The sequence below is a fragment of the Urocitellus parryii genome, chromosome 3 (genome assembly GCF_045843805.1).
Source record: "Urocitellus parryii isolate mUroPar1 chromosome 3, mUroPar1.hap1, whole genome shotgun sequence".
Taxonomy (NCBI): domain Eukaryota; kingdom Metazoa; phylum Chordata; class Mammalia; order Rodentia; family Sciuridae; genus Urocitellus; species Urocitellus parryii.
The window spans coordinates 11072820-11095825 of NC_135533.1; the positions used below are offsets into that span (position 1 = coordinate 11072820).

The window sequence follows — 23006 nt, forward strand, 5'->3', positions numbered from 1 at the left end:
GGTTATTTTGGTTTTGGTCTTTTTGTTTTTTTGTTTTTGATGGTTATAAGCTTTTTGAGTTATTTATATATCCTGGATATTAACACCTTATCTGAGAAGCAAGGTGGCAAAGATTTTCTCCCATTCTGTAGGTTCTCTCTTCATGCTCTTAATTGCTTCATTTTCTGTGAAGAAGCTTTCTAGTTTGATACCATCTCGTGTATTGATTTTTTATTTTATTTCTTCTGCTTTAAAAGTCTTGTTCAAGAAGTCAGTTCCTGTACCAATATGTTGACGTATTGGTTGGCCCTACCTTTCTTCTAATCAGTGCAGGGTATCTTAGGTATCTTAAGTCTTTGATCCCCTTAGAGCTGAGTTTTAGAGATAGGTGTTAACTTTCATTCTATTATATATGGATTTCCAATTTTCCTAGCACCGTTTGTTGAAGAGGCCATCTTTTCTTCAGTGTTTTTGGTGCTTTTGTCTAGTATGAGGTAACTGTATGTGGGTTTGTATGTGAGTCTTGTTCTATTGGTCTTCTTGCCTAGTTTTTTCCTTTTTCTTAATGTACATCTTTTATCTGGGAGTGGTGATGCACACCTCTAATCCCAGCTACTCTGGAGGCTGAGACAGGAGGACTGTAAATTCCAGGATAGGCTGGGCAATTTAGCAAGACCCTTTTTCAAAATACAAAATAAAAAAGGCTCAGAGTGTAACTCAGTAGTAGTACATCCTTGGGTTCAATCCCCAGTACCCACCCCCCAAAAAAAATCTTTAAGAATTTTTTAATGTATATCTTTTGATAAATTCTCAGCATTTGTCAGTTTGAAAATGGCACTTCTTAAGAGAGTAGTTGAATATCATTTGCAGGATGTAGAATTCTATATTGTTTATTTCCTCACTGTATGTTGAAGATATTTTCTTTCTTTCTTTTTCTACTCAGAAGAAAGGATTTTAAACATCCGTTATTTACACGATCTGTTCTGGTGTTTTTCTCCCTTGGAATACTTTTATTTATTTTTCCCCTTTAAAATCCTCTGTTCTTCATTTTTCTATGATATATCTAAATGAGTATTTTTCTTTGTATTTATCTTGTTTGAATTCATTAGGTTTCCAGGGCCAGAGGACTGGAGTCTTTTAACATCTCTGGAAAATATGTAACAATTTTTTCCAATAATAACTTATCTGCAATTTTTCTATTTTATCCATTTGGAGATCAGGTCAAGTGTATGTCAGCTCTTCTTACTCTACCCTCCATATCTTCTATCCTTATTTACATTTTCCATCTTTTTTATAGATTTTGCCTGAATTGTGAATAATTTTCTCTGTTTTAGATCCAGTTCAATAATTTTTCTTCAGTTTTATTTAATCTTCCATCTCTTCAATGAATTTTTATTTTGAACTATTCTCTTTCAGCTATTATATTTTTCATTTCCAGTTCTGTTTGGGTTGCTTTAAAAATATACCAAGCTTCTCTTTCATTTTTAAAATTTTTAACATACTATGGTTATTTTGTATTTTATGTCCATTAATTCTAATATCTGAAGTCTGCCAGAGTCTGATATTTCTTGTGTGTTATGGCTGTCTTTCATGGTTCTTTGCTTCCTTGATTCTTATGTGATTTTTGTGCTCTTTTGTGTGTGGAATTTTTTTTCTCTAGAAATTCTTTATAGATGCATTGAAGTTAAGTTTTCCAGAAATGATCTGCATTTGCTTCTACCAACCAGAAACACTGCCAAAATGGAACCACTTCAAATTATATTATTTGCTTAGGGCTCTTCAACCCACAGAAGCAGCATGAACTCAATTGCAAATCTATGTGGTTAAATCTTGTGGTTAGTTTCTGATTCTCAGGGATTCCGCCCCCCCCCCTTCACTCTCCAGTAGGGTTAAAACAAGCAGGTTGCATTGATTTCTTCTGTGTTGGGCAATTGTTTTTCTCATTTACTTTTACCCTATAGAAGTACCCCTATGGTGACTGAGCTTTGTCAGGGGTTACCTTTTAAATTAAATCCTTTATATGGGAGTACATTTCAATATTCTAGACTGGAAAATTCACATAGTCACTCCTCATACATTCTCTAGGGTTTTGCAGAAAAATCATGGTGAAAGCCAGCTTTTCTGCTTGCTTCCCTCTATATTTCCTGTTTTAGTTTTGTTTTCAGTTTTGCAGATTCCTTTTCTTGTCATTTCATTGATGCATTAATAATATTTTGTATATACAGCTTCATCAGTAGTTTGATTCAAGGTATCTAATCAACTAAACTTCTAGAATCAAAATGCTATGTTGACATCTTATTAACATATAACACTTACATGGAAACATATATCGGTATAGCATAAATGTATAGCTTTATGAATTTTTATGAATTTAATACATCCTTGGACCAATATTTAAATTCACTGAGAAAACACCAACAATATTAAAAAAGCTCTCTTGGGCCAGTCACTAGTTTTCCAAGGATCAATATTATTATGAGTTTTAATTTCAATGGTTAGTTTTCTGTGTTTTTTTTTTAATTTAAGTAACTATAATCCTTCTGTATGTAATCTTCTTTTTCTAGTTTCTTTCATTCTCTAACACATTGGTGAGACTCAACCATATTGTGTATAATGTAATTTGTTTATTCTCATTGCTGTACAATATTTCATTATGAATATATCAGAACTTATTTAAACATTCTACTGCTGATTCTACCAAGATGACAGAGACCAGGGTGGCACCCGGAATGAAGAAACAAGAACAGTAATATTTAGTGGCTTCCAGTTGTATACTGTTTGGATGGTGCTGGTGAGAAAATTCTAGTATGAATCTTTTAGCTAACATTTCCATTGGGTATAGACCTAAGAGTGGTAAATAGACTTTAATTTCAAAATATACTTGTAACATTTTTAAAAGGCAAAGTGTCTAAGGAAAAAATTACAGGTCAATTCCTCAATGTGCAAGTTGAACTAATTCTTTTTAAAGAACAGCATAATGTTTCATAGGGTGAATTTTTAATAAATTGTTCATTCTTATCTCAATATCTATTTCAATGCTTTCAGGATTTCATGGCAGACTACCTTAGGGCCACTTAGAACAGAAATCTAGAAGAAAATCAAACTCAAGGAAAAGTAGAAATAAAAATGACAAGGGAGTTGAAGACAGAGCTAATAATGTGGCATTTTATCAGAGAGAGTAGGTAGAATCAACTCATGTATTGAGGAAAGCATTAGGAGTTATAGAAAGTAAACAAAAATTTAAGGGGTAAAATTAAAAGAAAAGAGCATATAGAAAACTTGCAACACAGGAAACTTTCGATTTGATCAGTTTTTTTAATGTCAAGCTGTTGAGAAATGATCCTAGGGACTTCCTTTCTTCCCCTCATTTGCCTTTCCTGTCCATCCATCCAGTGGGCATTATGGAGCACCTGTTTGTGACCTAGTGAAATGGAGAATTGAAAGAATTAAGCACAGTTTGGAGCCTATGCATCCTCTACTTTGGGGAATTACAATGAAACCCTTAAATACTACAAGAAATGTTCTGTCCCCTTCACTACTAAATCCACCCTCTCCTAGAAGGTAGTGTGGGTGCTGTTTTATAACAGGGGAACAAATCTTTACATGGTGCCCTCCTCAGCCAATTTGGGTTGGAGACACTTTCTCCTTGGGTACTAAGCAAATAAGGACAAGGGCAAATAGAGGGATGGTGAAGCTGGGGAATTCATGGGGGCCACACAAGTATCCTCCCAGCCTTTGGGACCAGCCATAAAAAGACTCAGGTGTCTTTCTCCAGGTTATATTCTTGAGCTCACCAAGCTAGACACAAAGGAGATTCCAGACAAGACCTAGTCAGGCATGAAGCCAGGTCATGGCTCCAAGGTCAGATTTTGAATCACACCCTTGGTTAAAATGGGTCAGAACTAGGACCAGTCCAAGAAACTCCCACCTAGAAAGAAATTCTATTTAGAGCAAAGTCAACCAACTATTTATGATTTTTATTTAGTTTTTTAGTTGATTAAATTTATTAAATTACAAAATAATATATGTAACTATCAAAATGATAATAAGGTATATGAAGAAAAATACTTCAAACTAAACCATCTACAAGGAATACTTCAGATAAATACTTATAAATAATCCATTTATTATCTAAAGTAACTGATTCTAATACTTTGGTATATAATTTAAAATATTAGAATATATTTTAGTATTAGAATCTACATAATTTTTGCCTTTATACAAGCATATAAAATAATTTAAAATTGTATAAAAATGCATACTCTTACTATAACATTAAATTAAGTATTATGATATATAAGTATGTAACATTTTATATTTAATATACATATATACGCATATATATATATATGTAATGGGAAAGAACACACACCTAACATATATATGTATAGATTTGTACATTTATACATATATACTTACATAAATATATGAGTATATATGTATATGTGTATGTATAACGTGTATATGTGCATTCTTCTATGAACCTTTATTTCCTTTTCCTTATAGTACATATGTATATGTGTATGTATAACATGTATGTATGCATGTGTATGTATATATATATATATATATATATATACACACATATATATATGTATATGTATATATACATACACATATACATATATATGCATATAATTAATCCTTCCTTGGAAATAGTTGTTTATTTTTCTATATAAAGGTTTATTCTCACCGTTTTTTTTTTTTGTTTGTTTTGTTTTTTTTTTTTTTTGGTTAGAAATTTTCCCTCTGCACTCATCAGGCGGGTGCCAGAGTCTCTGTAGAGGTTTGGGACCGCACATTGGGGCAGAAACACACACAAAGCAGGACCTTTGCATCCAGGGGTTGCAGGCCAAGCTCCGCCCCTAGCGTGCGGCTGTCAATCAGCTCCCGGGACGGCCCCCTCCTCTCCTCGTCTGCGCTGCTGCCCACCTCCCCGCTGCAGGCCTCCCACCACTCTTTCCACCCCTAATTTTCGAGTCCCCGGGCCGTCTGCCCCCTCTCCTTTTGTCCCATCCGCTACGGAAAACGCCCTCCCTCCTCTCAAATAGCCGGGTGTGGAAATTGCTGGACCAACGGTGAGTCTTGTCCAAAGATGGTTTCTGGAACCGGAGCAGGCCCCAGGGCACCCTCCGAATTAGGGGCAGCTCCGGGCGCTGGTCACGGCGGCCCAGGTGGGAGAGAGGCACCCGGCCGAGTCCCGGGCGCGGCGGCCGGGCGCCCGCGGAGCTGCGAAGGTGGCGGGTTCCAGGACCGGGAGCGCCGGGCCCCAGACAGAGGTCTTCCAAGGAGGGTGCCTCGAGGCTTTCCACCTCTGCTCTTTCTGCTCTTTTCTGCCATTCTGGCTCTTAGTTATTTCGTGCTGAACTTCTTTCCTCTCGGCACCCAACCACCAAGAGACTAATACATCTCGCCCCTTTTTAGACATCTTCTTTTTTCATTTTAAAGCTGCGTACAGAAAATAATATATCAGATGCCAACATTTTTACCACCTTTCTTCAGCACTCCGCCCTCCCCTCCCTAAAATAAGCAGTTAAAACCCTTTTTCTAACCCTTTTTCCGGCGCCATCCTCAGAGGTTAAGTTAGATTGTATCTTTCCAGGGTACATTTTTGTCCTTTGTTATTTTTATGTAATATCTGCACCTTTATTCTGAATTTAGTATTTCTTTCATGAAACTCATCTCGAGGTTTTAACCTGCCCTACTATTAGTCCTGACATTTCAGGTCTGGAAGGGACTTGGCATGTCCACAGCCCTTCTCATTTAGCTGAGAAACCTGAAGCCTGGAGAAGGTAAAGGACAAGCCTACTGAATTGAAGCCCTAAAATAAATCTGTAATATAGGTCTTAGTTTTATCCCCATTTTGCAGCGAATCAAACTGAGGCACAAAGGAATTAGGTAGCTTGTTCAGTCACACAGCTGGTAGCACTGAAATTTGAATCCATCCATCATCTGACAGTCTTGAGTGTCTAACCATTATACAATCCCATATTTCACCTGCTAGAGCTGGCACCTGTAACAGAGGTGAAGTCACCACATAGACAGGTGTGGTGTGGTCTGCCAGGACAAGCAATTCAAAGAGGAGAGAGCAACTGTCAAATGATTTATCAGAGAGGAAAGAACTGTACATTAATATGTTTTAGCTACCCATTGTTTGACAAACGGATTTTGACAATAGGTATTTTTATGCGTTACGAAAGTAATGCATGTAACAATACAATCAATGCAGAATTATGTAAAAAGTTGCCTTTCTCCTATTTCTCAGGCTAAACATTATTAACTGGTAAACAGGTATCCTTCCCCGCCATAATACGAATACATACACGGTTTCCTTTTTCCCCTTATAAAATCGAAAGCGTACTTAATAATTTGTACATTTGTATTTTTCCTTTTCCAGTGTGTCAAGGTGCATTCCCCCAATACTAGAGATTTAAACTCTTCGTAAGAATTGTAGTTCCTAGAGCGTAGGTCCCATAATTTGTCCATCTTTTTCCTAATAAATAGAAATAAACTAGAGAAGTTTGTCTTTAATAAAAACGGCCGTCCTCACTCCTAGGATGGGACCGCTGGGCGTCCCTAATCTGCCGCAATGCCGAGCCGCCAGGCCTGGCGACACAAAGAAGCGCTGTCCCTTGCCAAGCGCCGCCCCCTCGGTCTCCCACTCCTGCCCGGGAGGAAGTGGGGAGGAGGAGACTCGTCGGGAGCCGCTCCTCCCCTCCCACTCCGATCTCCTGGATCAGGATCCCAGCTCACCGATCGTTCCTGCGGTCAGCGCTCTGCAGGGAAGCCCCTTCCCCTCCGAACCTGAGTCCCTCTAAGCGCCAGGCCCTGCCCCCTCCCAGCTGTGGAAACTGCAGGGTGACCTGGTGAGTGGGCCCATCGGAAAGCCTCGCGGGCTGGGGAAGGGGCTGGTGGCGGTGGCCTCCGCCCGGTTGATGAAGGCGGACGAGGCCCGAGGACCGGGGGCCGCGCTGGGGTACCCGGCCGACCTACAGAGGCGCGCGGGGGCCTGGGTGTGCCCTAGTCGGGGACGGAGGCTCCCGGCGCTGAGGGTCCCTGTTTCTGGGGGCGATTTTCCCTGCTCTCGGCTGTGCACCCCGTGCCGCAGTGCCCCGCTCCGCGGGTTCTGACTTTGATGTTGGCTTGCGCCTGCTTTGTGTGGTCGACTTCAGACAGGCCTGGCACCGAACGCGCTTTACGCGTTGAGAATACCTGGAGAATGCCGAAGGCCAGGGTGGAGGCAGGGCTAGCTCAGGACCACACAGGTAGCTGGTGACGGAGCATCACTCCTGCCCTACTGGGCTTTGACCTCTGCGAACAGGGTCTCTAAGACTGAGATCTTTCACCCGCGTGAAATGTCCCCTGGAGACTGGTGTGTGGGAGGGTGGGCGGAGGAGGGGACCCTGATGAGATACCCCACCTCATGCACAGACTGCGGTGTCCCCTGCCTGGAGAATTCTCTGCCAACCCAGGGCAGAGATTTTCTGCTGCTACCCTCCTCCCTGGCTGGCCGCCCCCCACCCCCGCCCCAGGCCCGCTCTGCTCCACTTCTGACGTCACCCACTCGCTCGGTGCAGACTGGCTCTGGGCCTGGGAGCTAAGGAGGGGAGAGGGGAGCCGGCACCGGACTCGAAGCTTATTACTGACAGCCTTTGGGAGATCTGGAGGACCTTTCTCACACATTGTTCCTTTGAGAGAAACCCTGTGAGGCTGGCAGACCAACACGTAGGAGAAATGGAGAGAGATGGAGACCAGCAGGGAGGGAGCGGGGGAGGGAGAGACTGCGCGGTAGCGAGTGCGCGGGGGGCGGGGGAGGGCGCGGGAGCAAAAACATAGGAAAGGAGGATAGAAAGAAAAGGGTCTTCTTGCTGTGGGCAAGGGCTCCTCGATTATGTAGCTGTCCTGAAAGTCACCCAGCGGAAGTGAGCAAATATGAGTGAAAGACAGGGGGTAAGGGAAATAGAAAAAAGCGAAGTTTTGAAGCTTTACTACTATGGTAGTGGGGAAGGATTGAATGATGAGGCCCACTAGAGAGGTTTCAGAGATACTAGCAAAGGTATGGGACGGGGGTGTGCGTTTTTTTACTTTTAAGCAGCATGGTAAGTATATGCAATTTTACTTAATTTTAAAAATTTTAAATTATTATTATTTGAACTTCTCTATCCTTCCATGAACATTCCATATTTTTATGCATGAATTAAACAAAAAGAAATTTCAAGTTAAAATTAAATAAGAATTAGCAGGGAGTGTCGAGTGTAATGCAAAAGAAGTGGTTGAATAGCTCCAATTCTGGCTTAGTCGAAGTTCTTGGACAGTGAAAAAGATATAAGGTTTTTAAGGAAAAAGAAATAAAGGTTCATAGAAGAAAATGGCATGGAGAAGAAAAAACAAAGAATTGAGTGTGTGTGCTATTAATGAGTTTTAAGTTCAAGCTGTTTACTGAAGAAGTGGTCCTGTGATTGCCCTTACCTTCAAATCAATCATTCAATCATTCATCCACAGAACACCTGTTCCTTCTCCTGGAGAATTCAAAGAATAAACTGCGTTTTATGACCTCAGACACTGTGCATATCAGTATCTAAAATCAGCTACAGTAAAGGGTAGCCCCATCTTCCCTTCCATACATTTCTCGCAGGGAAAACCCTGTTTGCATCCTGTGGAGTACTTTATGGTAGGAGTAGAAAATCTGTTCTCTCCCTGAGTTACAGGTTTGCCTGGGTGTCTTTTGCTTTGGACAGCGACTTCAATTGTAGCAAGCTAGAAGGGGCAAAAGAGGACCCAGAGGAGAGAAAGCAGAAGCTAGGTCACTCCCCCTGGGAGAACAAGAATTCAGGACAAAGACAGAGCATTTCGTTCAAATCCAAATGTTGTGCTCACTGATAGCTGGTTAAAGTAAGAACAAAATTGGCTACAGAGTTCAAGGAACCCTTAGAGGAGAGGGAATCAGAGATACATGTGGGCAGATGGACAACCAGACAGGAGGCAAAAGAAGACTTTTAGGGACAGTAAGATAGGATCACTTGATCAATCTACCTAATCTTTTACATATTTAGTCATTTAATATATATTTACTTGCTTGGTTGAACTTATATTATCTCAGTATTCTTTGTACTTGTAATAATAACATATACAGCATTTCAAAAGATTCAGACTTGTATAAAGATGAAAAAAAAAAAAACTATTCTCTTTTTCCCTTCCTAATGCGGTCAAGGTTAGCACATTCAAATGTGGCCACCATAAATTTTCTCTGTATGTAAAAACCTGACACTCAAGGAATGCTTCTATCCTCTTGGTCCACTTCTGGTTCTTCATTTTTCTGTCTATATTTGTAGTTTCATGTGGCAGTAGAATCCTTGAGCATTTGTCTTCAATGCTGTCAATTTCTGTAAAAACTTTCTAGAAGAGGAATCGCTATGTTGAAGAATCGGTTCGCCTTTGAATACAAGTTGCCACTGTCAGTCACTTTCAAGAGTGCAGACATTCTTGGTCATGGCTCAGATACCTATAGTGTCCCCAGATCCCTTCCACCAGTATACATTGTTAGTAGCCCTCATCTTCTTCACCTTCTTTTCAGTGTCTCCTTCTCTTTCTCCTAGTTTTTTTTTATCTATCTAATTATTTATTGACAATCTCATGGATAATATGCAGTATATCTTTCATTGCTTGATTAGTGATATCGAGCACTGCTTCATAGACGGGGTCATTTAAATTGTGTCCTCTATGCACACATTCACTTAGAAAGGTGGTATTTCTGTAGATAGAAAGATGTGGGAGAGGGGACGGGAAGGAAGGAGAATGGAAAGAGAATCTGAAATGGAAGCAGGCCCTGTCCAGGGGCGCCAGACAGTCTGGAAGCTACGGGAATAGGGACAGGAGATAAAGCTGGAAAACTTAAGGAGTTGCCAACTGCGGTGGCCTCGCAGACCAGGAGAAGGGAGTCAGATTTTCCCCTGTGGACACCAGAGAAGATCTGTGGTTTTTCCTTCAGGTCAATGATGTGATTAGATGGGGTTTAAAAGAATAGAAGTAGGAACAGATCCTAGAGAAGTAGAAGCTGGATTGGTTTATTCCAGACGTGAATCAGTGAGGACCTGAACTAGGCCAATGGCCTAGTTCAGAACGGACATTGATAGGATATTGACCTGCTGGATTTCAGAAGGACAGGAAAAAAGGACATTCTGTGACTCTGTGGTTTATCTCCTGGTCATTTGTGGGCCCAGGATGAGCAGGGAAGGGGAAAGCTTCTTATTAACCCTGTGTTGACTGGCCATATCTTCGCAGTAGTTCTTTGAGATAGGAAGGTAGTTGATGCTTGTGAAACTTAGAACAGCTATTGTTGAGGGAAATAATAAATTTGACTTCTTTAGTGTTAAAGACCAGTGATAAATGGCTATGGAGTGCATTCATTCTGGGTCTTGAACTTTTTAGTCACCTTGAGACCAAGGCCATTTTATCCATGGCTGTGGAAGACATTGTGCCCAGGCCAAGGACTCATTGAGGGCCCATCAAGACATTTGGGAAATAAACACGAGAATCATTAGCACCAGCGTTAACATTAGTCTTAATATGAACTGAAACCCAGGAAAACTATAAGATCAGAATCAATAAAAATTTGTTGTTTGTAAAGCCTAACATTATTTTTTTACTTTATAAAAATCCCCTAATATTCATATACTTGAATGATTTACTCTTAACCATGTGGTATATATATATGGAAATGTTATGGGAAAGGGTGTTTGACCTTTAATCTTCAGGAAAAACTTATGTGATTATGGGATCATTCCTACATAATGAATGCAGAGACTATGTCTGAGTTCTGTTGCTGGGGTCTCACAGTTGATAATACATGAAACATAAATCCAGACAGCCTTAACTCCTGAGCTTGTCATCATTTTGCACATTACCTTGAAAGTCACTATTACGGTTTAAATGGGTCCTTCAGTGTTGGTGTGTTGTAATCTTAATTGCTAGTGGCTCTGCCCTTGGGAGTGGATCAATGCCATTATCAAGGTAGTGAGTCATGGAATTGTCCCGGGAGTGGGTCTCTGATAAAACAATGACTTCAGTCCCCTTCCTCACTCTTTCACATGTGTTCTCTGCCCTTCTGCCTTCCAGCATGGGATAATGCGGCATGAAGGCCCTCTCCAGATGTGGGCCTCTCAATCTTGCACTTCCCAACCTCTATGATTCTAAGAAATAGATCGTTTTTCTTTATAAATTTTCAGCCTCAGGTGTTCTGTTATAGTTGCACAAAATGGATCAAGACAGACAGCATATTCTCTGATAAGAGACATAAAAAGAGTAGAATAGAGATGAAAACAAAAGACAAACAAACAAAAAATACTTAAGGACTCACATATACCAAGAGGAGATAAAGGAGAGAAAGTTAAGTGGTCTCAGGGCTTGAAGATATAAAAAGAGGCTGCCTGGGCCACACTTAGGGAATGGTGAGCCTCATGGATAGGAAGAGCCGCCGTGTGCACTGCCACTGAGTGGTCAGTGAAGACATGAAGCCCCAGGTGTCCTGATAATGGAGGTATCTGGTTTTGGAGGATAGTCTCAATCAAGTGCATGCAGCAGAAGTCAGACTGTGGACCATCCTGGAGGCAGAGCTCATAGTGAAGAAGCTGAGGACAGTATGTTCACATCCACAGACACTTACTTCTCTCAGCTGTGTCCCAGTGCAAGTAAAAATCTGTCATCATTTCAGAACGTGTTGTTCCTGGCTGTCTTGAGTCTTGCATTGAAGCCACAGAGGGCTTCTGCTTCCCGCTGATGCAGCCTGAGACTTTGCCCAATGCACAGCTTTCTCTAGGAGCCCAGACTGTTCATACTTCAGTTGTAACTTCACCAAGCTGAGATTAATAAAATCAGGGTGGGGGCCAAGAAAGCAGAATGGGCATCTGGGGACAGCGTGTGGCACCAGGGTATTAGTCCCAGAGGCTGCCATATCAGATGACAACAAATAGGCTGGCTTAAAGTGAAAGGATTTTATTCACTCACACTTATGAGTTCAGATCCAGGGTCAGCAGTGTGGGTTCCTTTTAGGTCTGGGTTTTGCCGGCAGTCCTTGGTATCCCTTGCCTTGTAGACACATCACTCCACACTCTGCCTCCCTCTCCTCAGCATCCTTCCCTGTTATCTTCATCAGTCTGTGCCCAAATTTCCTCTTTGTATAATTCGGTCATTGGACAAGGCCCACCTTAATCCAGTATGACCTCATCTTACTGTGGTTATGTGATTACATCTGCAGAAGCCTATTTCCAAATAAAGTCACATCCATAGATACAAAGAAGTAGGATCTCAAAATACCTCTTTGAGGAACACAATTCCTCTTCATCCCTCCTTTTTTGTTGTTGTTCTTGTTGTTTTGTTTTATGGTGGGAAAGTGTCAGACTCTCCTATTCTGACCCTAAGAGTCTAAAGAGGACGGGACACGGGGGGGTCCCCTGGACAGCAGATACTCAGAGCTTGAGTCCCTTGGTGGTTGGAATCGACTCATCCTCATGGTTGGGAGAATTGCCCCAGTTAGTAGAAGAGAGAACGCTCTGCTGGTTTTTGTTTGTTTGCGTGCTTGCCCCTTCTCCACCAAGCTGAGCCTTTGTTTTCTTCTCTGCAGAAGCCAACAGAGCCATGGCGACTCCCTCTGCTGCCTTTGAGGCCCTTATGAATGGAGTCACAAGTTGGGATCTCCCTGAAGATGCCGTCCCATGTGAACTGCTGCTCATTGGAGAGGCCTCCTTTCCCGTGATGGTGAATGACATGGGCCAGGTCCTCATTGCTGCCTCCTCCTATGGTCGAGGCCGCCTCGTGGTCCTGTCCCATGAGGACTACTTGGTGGAAGCCCAGCTCACTCCCTTTCTCCTCAACGCTGTGGGGTGGCTTTGTTCTTCCCCCGGGGCTCCCATTGGTGTGCACCCATCCCTGGCACCTTTGCTCAAAATCCTCGAGGGCTCTGGAGTAGAGGCAAAGATTGAGCCAGAGGTGAATGACTCCCTGGGAGTTTACTGTATCGATGCCTACAACGAAACCATGACTGAGAAGCTGGTCCAGTTCATGAAGAGAGGAGGGGGCTTGCTCATCGGAGGCCAAGCCTGGGACTGGGCCAACCAGGGCGATGATGAAAGGGTCCTGTTCACGTTCCCTGGGAACCTGGTGACCAGCGTGGCCGGGGTGTACTTCACTGACAATAAAGGGGACACAAGTTTCTTTAAAGTCTCCAAGAAGATGCCCAAGATCCCGGTCTTAGTTAGGTGAGTACCTTACCCCAGAGTGGAGTGGGCCTCAAGTTAAGAAGCAGATGTGGCTCTTATCTTCTGGGTGCTTCCCTCCTCACGGAAGAAAATCGGGTTACTCAGATGTGGATCCACATCGCCACATCCACCAACCCCAGCTCAGTTTTTAAAACAGTCCTTATCATGGGAGGGACAAGGTCCTCAATGCTTCTACCTTCCCAGGCCAGACCACTTAGATGTTTGATGGGAGGAACTCTGTATTGGCCATTATATCCCCCAGGGTCCAGCTTACCAGCCCCTGGAGCCCTCCATAAATTTATGGAGGACTTAATCCAGGAAGGCTCATGGGAGAAGGTGTCCTTCAGTGGAAATGAGAGGAAAAGGAAAATGGGAAGGACCCTAGAGGCCAAAGTCTAGAGAGCAGCAGGAAGGATGGAAATGGGAAGTCAGATGTGCTTAGGGTGGAAATAGGAAGTGAGGATTCAGAAGTGAGGACAGCAAAAATGATGGTACAGTATGCTAAGTGTTGAATTTAGGAAGGAATTTTTACCTCTGAGGGCGAAGGCCCAGGTAATGGAGAATGCAGGTGGGGGTGCAGTGTGGAGAACCCTGCCCAGCCTTGCAGCTCACAGATGGTGCTGAACACATTACAGATTCACTGGTGCTCACACGATGTAAAATTAGATGGATGAATAAGGGGGATCCCAGGTTTAGAAAAAATACACTGGGCAACACCTATAGTACGATAAAATTCTCAGCACCCTCAGAACAAAGCACATGGATATTTTCCACAGTAGTCCTTTTTAACTTCCAGATTACAAGGAGATTTCAGAGTTTTAAAAATTGAGCATCTCAAGGATAAATGTGATTCTCTGCGTAGTTTGAAAATAATATCTGAGCAGGTATTTATGAGTTTATTTAGGATCTGCACACCCTTGGAGGGCATTGCTAGTTAGAAGTTAGATATATAGTGAATAGAGTAAATTAGTAAAACCAAAAGTTATTAGTTGAAAAAAAATCAGCAAACATGATTAACCTCTAGATTATCTAACACAACAAAAAGACATGATAACACAAATTATGAATTTCAGGGATGGAGAATAAAACATTAGTACAGATTGTATAGTCATTAAAAGGATAATAAAGTTTACCACAACTTTATGCCAATAAATTTGACAGCTAAGATGAAATGGACACATTTCCTGACAGACACAAATTACCAAAATTGGCACAAGAGCAAATATAAAATAATGTAAGTTGAATTATAATTAAATACCCCAGTGGCATCCTAGATTGGATTCTAGAAGACATTAGTGGAAAAACAGGTGAAATTTATATAAATTCTGGAGTTTAGTTAGTAGTATTTGACCAGTGTTAACTTCTTAGCAGCATACCATGGCTATATAATAGGAACATTACAGAAAAATGTGTCAAAGGCACATAAAAGCTCTCTTGTACTATATTTGCAAATTTTCAATTTTTTTAATTTAAAAAATAAAAATTTTATTTAAAACCAGCAACAACATGAATAAAACCCAATAGTTTTACAAATTATTTTACCGGACATTCAAGAAACAAATAATAGCAATGCTACATACAAACTCTTCCAAAAAAAATTGAAGAGGAAGACAATTTTCCAAAAATTGATTTATTAAACTAGCACTTCTATGATACTAAAACCATAGAAAGACATTTTAAGAAAAAGAAACAAAACTTCAGAACAATATCCCTCTTGAATATGGATGCAATTTCCTAATAATACCATAGATAGAATATAACAATATATGAAAATGATAATAGATCATAACCAAGTACATCTATATTGCACATACATAGCTGGTTTAATATTCAAAAACAAAATTGATTTACCATATTAATAGAAAAAAAGAAAACCATATCATTTCAATTAATGTATAGAAAAAATTGACAAAATTTAATACAGAATCATAACATAATTTCAACTAAAAAAAGGAACTTCAATCTGTTAAGTGGCATGTAGGTAGGCATTCTGAATGGTGAAATACTGCATTCTTTCCCCCTAGAATGAGGCAAGGCAAGGAAGGATACCTGCTCTCATCCTTCTCTTCAACATTTCACTAAAAGTAGTAGCCAATTCAATAAGGCAAGAAAAAGAAGGTACACAGACTGGAAAATAAGAAATAAGTGTGTGTGTGTGTGTGTGTGTGTGTGTGTGTGTGAGAGAGAGAGAGAGAGAGAGAGAGAGTATTTTGTTTGTTTTACTTCACACTGCAATAGTTGTTCCTTATCTATGAGGTTTACATTCCAAGATCCCCAGTGGATTCATAAAACCAGATAGTACTAAATTGTATTTATACAATGCTTTTTACTATACATAAATACCTTTAATAAAGTTTAATGTATAGGCACAATAAAAGAATAATAACAATTAATAATGAAATAAGGAAGCATAAAATACGTAGTAAAAAGTTATGTGAATGATGTCTCTCTCATAATATCTTGCACTGTATTCACATTTCTTCTTGTGATGATTTGAGATAATACAGTGCCTTTGTGATGAGATGAAGTAAGGTGAGTGACAAGGGTACTGGTACATAGTATTACCATGTAAGGGTCATTTGAATGCACAGAAGTATTGCAACAGTCAATCTGATAACCAAGATGGCTAGTAAGAGGCTATTGGTGGGTATAGCAGGAATACACCGGACAAAGATGATTCATAACCTACAGAGAGCAGAATGGTTTGAAATTTTATTATGCTACTCATAATGGTGCACAATTTAATACTTTTGAATTATTTATTTCTAAAGTTTTCCATTTAATATTTTTGGACTGCAGTTACCTGCAGGTAAGTGAAAGTGTAGAAAGCAAAATCATGGATGGGGTTGGGGATATTGTAGATTTCCTAGAACACTGAGTGAAAGAAATGGGAAAAATTTGACCTGTCCTGTTAGAAAACAAATTACAGCAGTACACATACCTGTAATCCCAGCAATTCAGGAGGCTCGGGCAGGAAGATTGCATGTTTGAGTCCAGCCTGAGCAACTTAGACCTAACTCAAAATAAAAAGTTAAAAATGGCTGCATATGTATCTCAGTTGTAATGGCTTTGGGTTCTATTTACATTACTGCAAAAGAAAAAAAAGGAACAAAATTAAAAAGAGACAAAAACCAAAAACTATATTGGGAATTTAGAAGATTTGTAAGTGACAAGATTCACTTGAACATAAGTTTAGCAAAGGATTTTCTAGAGTGGAGTTATTTTATCCCTAGAAGTATTTGCATAAAATGTGCTCATGGATGTAAAAAGTTATTTAAAAAAAAAAACAGTACAGGAAAACTGCTATGCCAGACAGAAAATCAATTATATTTTATACTAGCAACTAACAATTGGTAATTGATATTAAAATACATCATCATTTAAAATAGAACCCAAAACTATGAGGCACTAATTAATTTTAACAAAATCTGTAAATTGAAAGCTACAAAATATTACCAAGAGAAATTAAATGAAACAAGGAAGTTGTGAAATGCACTGTGCTAATGGATCAGAACACTCAATATTCTTGAAGTCAGTTTTTCCAAAATGACCTACATTCTCAATGCAGTTCCAATCTTTCTTTTTTTTTCCTGTTTCTAAGGGAAAGCATGCAGTATTCAAATTAAAATTAAAATACAAATGAAAAGGAACTAAAACAACCAAACTTACTTTGCAAATGAAGAACAAAGATGATCTATACTACCTGATTTCAAAACATCTATGACGTAATCAAAACACTATGGTATTGGCATAAGAGTAAGAAACATCCTGGATAAATAAGTTCAGAGATACATTTTTAAATTTATGATCAATTTTTTTTGATGAGGTGACCAAGGTAATTCAATGAGGAAAGGATAGACTTTTCAACATATTGTTCTGAAATAACTGGACAGTGTTAGAAGGGAACAAAATGAATTCTGACCCTTACCCTTCTCCATACAAAACAAATACCTAGAAATAGATCTAGACCTGAATGCAAAAACAAAAATTCATAAACTTCCTAAATGACAGCATAGAAGAAAGTATCTGCCACTGAGTAGGTAAAGATTGACAACATAAGACAAAAAAGTACATGTCCACAAAAGGAATGTAGACTTGCATTCAGTGTACATAGAGAACTCTTAATCCCAATAATAATAAGACAGTTAAAGAAAAAAGCAAAATACTTAACTTCCTTCACAAAAGATGATAGACAAGAAACCAAAGCCCATTAAGTGCTTCTCAACAACAATGGTCATTAGGAAAATGTAGATTTAAATCACAGTGAAATATCACACACCTCTAACATCAAAAAATACCTAAAATTAAAGATTCACTGTACCAAGTATTGACAAGAATGTGGAGCAGCTGGCATTTTTATATATTGCCACTGGGGACATCAAATGACACAATGACTTTGGAAAACGACTTAACAATTTTTTACAAAGTTCAGGGGCATTTAGCATTCAACTCAGCCAACTCATCCCTGAGTGTCCATGAGTGATGAAAACATGTCCATGCCAAAACTTATACATCAACATTCATGGCAGCAGGTCCCAAACAGGAGGCTACCTAAATTTCCATCATCAGAAGAATGGATAAGTAAATTATGGAATATCCACAGAAGAGCAACCTACTCAGCAGTAAAGGGGTGAATGACTGATAAGACTCAACAATCTGGATGGGTTCTCAAAAAACTGTCCTCAGTGAAAGTAGCTGAGCTCAGGAGAGTACATGTTTATGGTTACATGCAGGTGAAATCTCAATCTAATCCATATGTATAGAAGGTGCATTAGGCTGGATTGAACATAAAAGGGCATATAGTACATTTGGGGGGTGATGGAAGTTGTGTGTGTTCAAAATGGCGTTAAAACACTGATGAGCATTCAGATCATCTCTATTTCTTGGCTTTTGTGGAAAATGAACAATGCAATGAGCTTGAGAGTGCAGCTATCTCTACAAGTTGCTGATTCCATTTGCTTTTGGCGTATGCCCAGCAGAAGGATTGCTGGGTCATGTGTTAGTTCTATTTTTAATTTTTCAAGGAACCTCCAAGTTGCTTTCTGTCAAGGCGGTACCAAGTTACATTCCCACCAACAGCATACACAAATTCCTCTTACTCCATACCCCGATAACCCTTGTTATCTCTTGACTTTTTGATGACAGCCACTCTAGCAAGTACAAGGAGACCTATCATTGTGGTTTCGGTTTCCATTTCCTTGGTGATTAGTGATGTTGACCAGCTTTTCAGAAATGCGTTGACTATTTGTTTTGGGTTTTTGTTTTTTTTTTGACATTTATATTTGTCTAAAAATGCCAATTCAGGTGCTTTGCCCATGTTTCAGTATTTTATTTTTGATATTGAGTTGTGTGACTTCATTATATATTCTGGATATTAACCCCTTGCAGATATATGATCTACACATATTTTGTCCGTAAACATTGGTGACTTTTCACTCTGTTGATTGTGTCTTTGGCTATGGGGAAACATGTTCGTTGGAGGTACCCTCATTTGCTTATTTTTTGCTTTTACTGCCTGAGCTTTTGGTGTGATACTTAAAAGTCATTGCTAAGGCCAGCTTCAAGCAGCTTTTCCCCTGTTTTATTTTAGAAATTTTATAGTTTCAGGCTAGGTCTTGAATCTGTTTTGAGATAATTTTTGTGTGTTGTATGCACGGTTTTTCCTTCCTTTTTTCTTTCTTTTTCTTTTTTTGTTATTGTTGTTTGTTTTTTTGAGATGAGGGTCTCACTGTGTTGCCCAGACTGGTCTCAAATCCCTGAGCTTAAGTGATCCTTCCACTGAAACCTCCAGATTAGCTGGAACTACAGGCATGTGCCTTCATGCCCGCCTTCTGTTTTCTATTAATATATAGTCGTCATCATTCTTGACCATACGTTGAAGTTTTCCTCATTTTTTACTATGGTCACATAGTGTTGAACTCCACCAATATACCACACTTTATTCAGCCAGTCTCTAACAAGTGGGCATTTAAGCTGTTTTCAACATTTTGCTGTTATAAATGGTGTTGAAGTTAACAACTCTGCATATGTTTCCGTACTCTGTAGGCGTTATACTTTTGGGGTCATTATTTTAGTGGTAGAGTAAATGTGTGTATACTTTTGTTAGAAATTTCCAGTCTTCTCCATTCAGGTTTGTGCCATTTGGAATTCCCATCAGCCATGTGAGGACATGCCCAATAGCACAGCTGTCTGACTTGTGTTTCTGCTGATTTTGATGGCCAGGAAAGAGTATTCCAATATAGTTTTAATTTGCATTATTTTTTACAAATATTTTTTTTTAGTTGGGCACAATAATTTTATTTATTTTTTTAATGTGGTGCTGAGGATCGAACCCAGGGCCTTGCCTCTGCTAGGCATGTGCTCTACCGCTGAGCCACCACCCCAGCCCTAATTTGCATTGTTCTTATAATGAGTAATTTTACTGGTTATCTTTTGGGGGGTCTAAAGGCCACTTCTTGTTTGTTATTTGTGAACTGCCTGTCCATTTTGATCATTTTTCTTGTTGAGTTCTTGGTGTTCTCTCCATTTTATGACTTTTTTTTTTTTTGCATACTAAGAATATTATCCCTGTATTTGTGATCTGTATCACATTTGGTTTTTGAAATGTTTCATATTTTTGCCAAAAAATGCTTATCTCTAACTAGTTGATCTCATCAATCTTTTTACTATTACATCTGATTTTGAGTCATGGTTAGCAAGCTTTCCCCACAGCCATGTTATTTTTAAAATTACCTATTTTCTTCTAGCAACTTGTATGGTTTTATTTTTAAAATTCACATTTGGTGTGTGGCATTTGGTTTCAACTGGTGTTTTTACTACTTTTGTTTGACTTTTTTTTTTTTTCTAATTCGCTTTGTTTTTCTCTTCTGTCTCTACTAACTTACTGTGGGTGTCCAGGCCTTGGTCAGCGGTTTTCAGCATTAGGGATCAATCTTACTCCATCCCTGCCCGCTGCAGGTTTTTGTAGCCAACTTATTCCTCTATTGTACTCATTTTTGTTTTTCTAGACCTAAGCTCAAATCATGTTTTTGGCAAAGTTTCCTGTGTGGTAATTTTAGTATCCTCGTGTGCTCAGAAGTCTTATGTAGTTGAAATGTTTATGTATTTGTGGGTCGTTTGTCTTCCTCTGTGGGATCCTTTAAGGTTTTTTTCTTTACATGTGGAGTTCACAAGTTTCCTGTAACTGGCGGGATGCTTTCGCTTCCCCTGCTCTGCATTCAGTCAGTGACTTGGTTCTGTTTGCAGTCTAAGGGAATGCTCCTCATTTTGTGCTGGTTTCTTCTTGTTTCTCTCTGTTCTTTCTGTTTGAAATTCCTGCCAGCTAGATGCTGGATCTTCTGATCTGGACTTCTTAACTCTTTTCAGATAATCGTCTTTTTTTTTTTTTTTTTACATGACAGCAGAGTATAATTTGAAATATTATACATGCATTGAATAAATACAGCTTGTTTCAATTAGGATCCCACTACTGTGGTTGTACATGATGTGGAGTTACACTGATCGTGTATTTATATTTGAAGATAGGAAAGACATGCCTGATTCAATCTACTGTCTTTCCTATTACCAGCCATCCTCCCTTCCCTTCATTCCCTTTGTCTAGTCCAGTGAACTTCTAATCTCCCCTCCCTTGATGTGGATTAGCATCCACATATCAGAGAGAATATTCTGCCTTTGGGTTTTGGGGGACTGGCTTATTTTACTTAACATGATAATCTCCAGTTCCATCTATTTACCGACAAATGCCATAATTTCATTCTTCTTTATGGCTGAGTAATATTCTATTGTTTATATATACCATATTTTCTTTCTGATAATCATCTTTTTGGCCTATAGAACTGCTCTCTGAAGATTTGCTTTTCTCAACTTTCTCCTTTACTTATCCACAGTAGTTAACTAGGCCAAGACATATCTTCTTCCCCTGTGTTAAAACTGAGATTATTGATTTGGTAATTCATTTTTATCATAATTTAGTAACTTTTTATAACATATCTTCTTAAAATTCACCAATGATAAACCATCTTCAGAGCCTCCTTTTCCTGGATCACTGTTTCCTTGGAGGTTGATTTTCTCTGTCATTAGTTTGGTGCTTCTGTTTCATGCTTTTAGTTGTCAACAAGTGTTTGAGAATTATTCCCTATTTAAGTTTTGAATAGAATTGAAAGTCTAGATTGAACATCATTGGTTTTTGCAGTGCATTTTCTCAGCGCAAATGATAGTCCTGTTCTTGATCTTCTCTTTCACACACATGCAGCTCCAGATTCTTCTGTTCTCAAGAATCTCTGGTCCATTCACTTTATATGATTCCATTCACTTTATATGCTCTATCAGTACCCCACTGTGAGAAAGAGAAAACCCCAATTGAAACTTTTTAAACCATAGAGTTATTGTTTAGCTCCCCCTGTATGTAAGTATGGCTACGGCAGTCAACAGACCCTTGTCTCTGAGGGTGTCCCCTGGCTCAGCACTGAACCTCAGAGAGTGCTCTCTTGTCTAGATGAAATTCTAGGGACTTGGGGTCTGAGTCTTAGCTTTGCAGGTTCTGTATTTCTCATCTTGTCATGATGGCTAGTGAGAGATTCTGATGCTCATACTTTAATTTAGACCACCAAAACCCAGCTTTTCACTGACTTCATTTATTAAAAAAATTAATTTCATGAAATTTATAAATAGAAGTCCTCATGAGATTAAGACTTTTTCCATTTAATTTTGTATACATATTTAAAGTACTATTTTTTTAAAGTCTCATTTTTTTTTATAATTATCAAATTAAGGATAGATTGTCTAGGTGTTGCTTGAGAAAAATAAATGTCCAAGAACCAGAATATTCTGTTTGGCCTAGCTAATGACTTCTACTGTCATTAGGCATGTGGCCATGGGAAGCAAGATTATAGTCATAGGATATTTGGTCAGCCTGGAATCAGAGCAAGAAGAACTAGTTGGTGGTTTTAATGGTTAGTGTTTCAAGGAGAGAGAGCGTCGTCTCCAAGTTGTAGGGTGATACCTTTATCTTCTGGAAAGGATCTGCTGTGAGGACCATGGTTCTCCCATCAGTTAGAGCTCTACCAGCCACTGAAAAAGAACAGCACAAATACTGTGTGAATATGTTGTCGACTGACCTCCGTTTTTTGATGTCTTCTAAAAGTTGCCTTCTTCCAATTGGCATAGCTCTACCTAACACAAGGCCAGAACCAGCTCTGGGATCTGAAGCTTACAGAGGTCACTCTATCCCTGATAATCCCACCAAGTGTCCAGGTCTCCATCTCCCACTTTGGGCTTCTGGGTATCTTGAGCTCCTAAAAGGATGGGTGACCCATCAAAAGTAAACCCATGGTGCTAAGCAAAACCCCCTCGCATGTGTCACTGCTGTTGGGCAGGCAATGATGGGGTGCCGTTCCAGGTGTTCACGTCCTCGTGGATCAGGTGACAGAGGGGCTCACTAGAGTTAAGGCCAGTGAACGCTCCTGCTCCACCATTTGAGATGGTAATGATTCTTCACTAGCACTACGAGTTTGGCTTTCTGTAGACTTTATCTGGAGGAAAGAGTACAAAGTTTATAAAGAAGTCTCCTTATAAGAATAGAAATATGATTTCCCATTAACTTTGTAATAAAATAAATAAACATGAACTTCAGTCTAGAATATTTAAGGTAGAGTATTCAGTAAGCATTTTAGGATTTCCTTTGAAATGTTTCCTTTAGAGAACTTTTTCTCTAAAAATGTGCAGAGCAGAATTCATGCCAAGTCGTTCTGTCCTCCTTCTAACACATCTCCACAC

General features: G+C 39.5%; 1 protein-coding gene across 4 annotated transcripts in view; it reads left to right on the forward strand.

The window, feature by feature from the left end:
- Tcaf1 (TRPM8 channel associated factor 1) overlaps positions 1–23006 on the forward strand; it is a 47261-nt gene that overhangs the window by 12924 nt on the left and 11331 nt on the right. For 2 of the 4 annotated variants that reach the window (XM_026409376.2, XM_026409373.2), the window contains exons 1-2: positions 6686–6845; positions 12599–13232. In XM_026409376.2, the coding sequence (XP_026265161.1) occupies positions 12613–13232 (620 nt within the window). In that variant the 5' untranslated portion in view covers positions 6686–6845; positions 12599–12612. Of the gene's footprint in view, positions 1–4917; positions 5058–6685; positions 6846–12598; positions 13233–23006 lie in introns of those variants that run through there. The other 2 variants (XM_026409374.2, XM_026409375.2) reach the window with 2 other exon arrangements.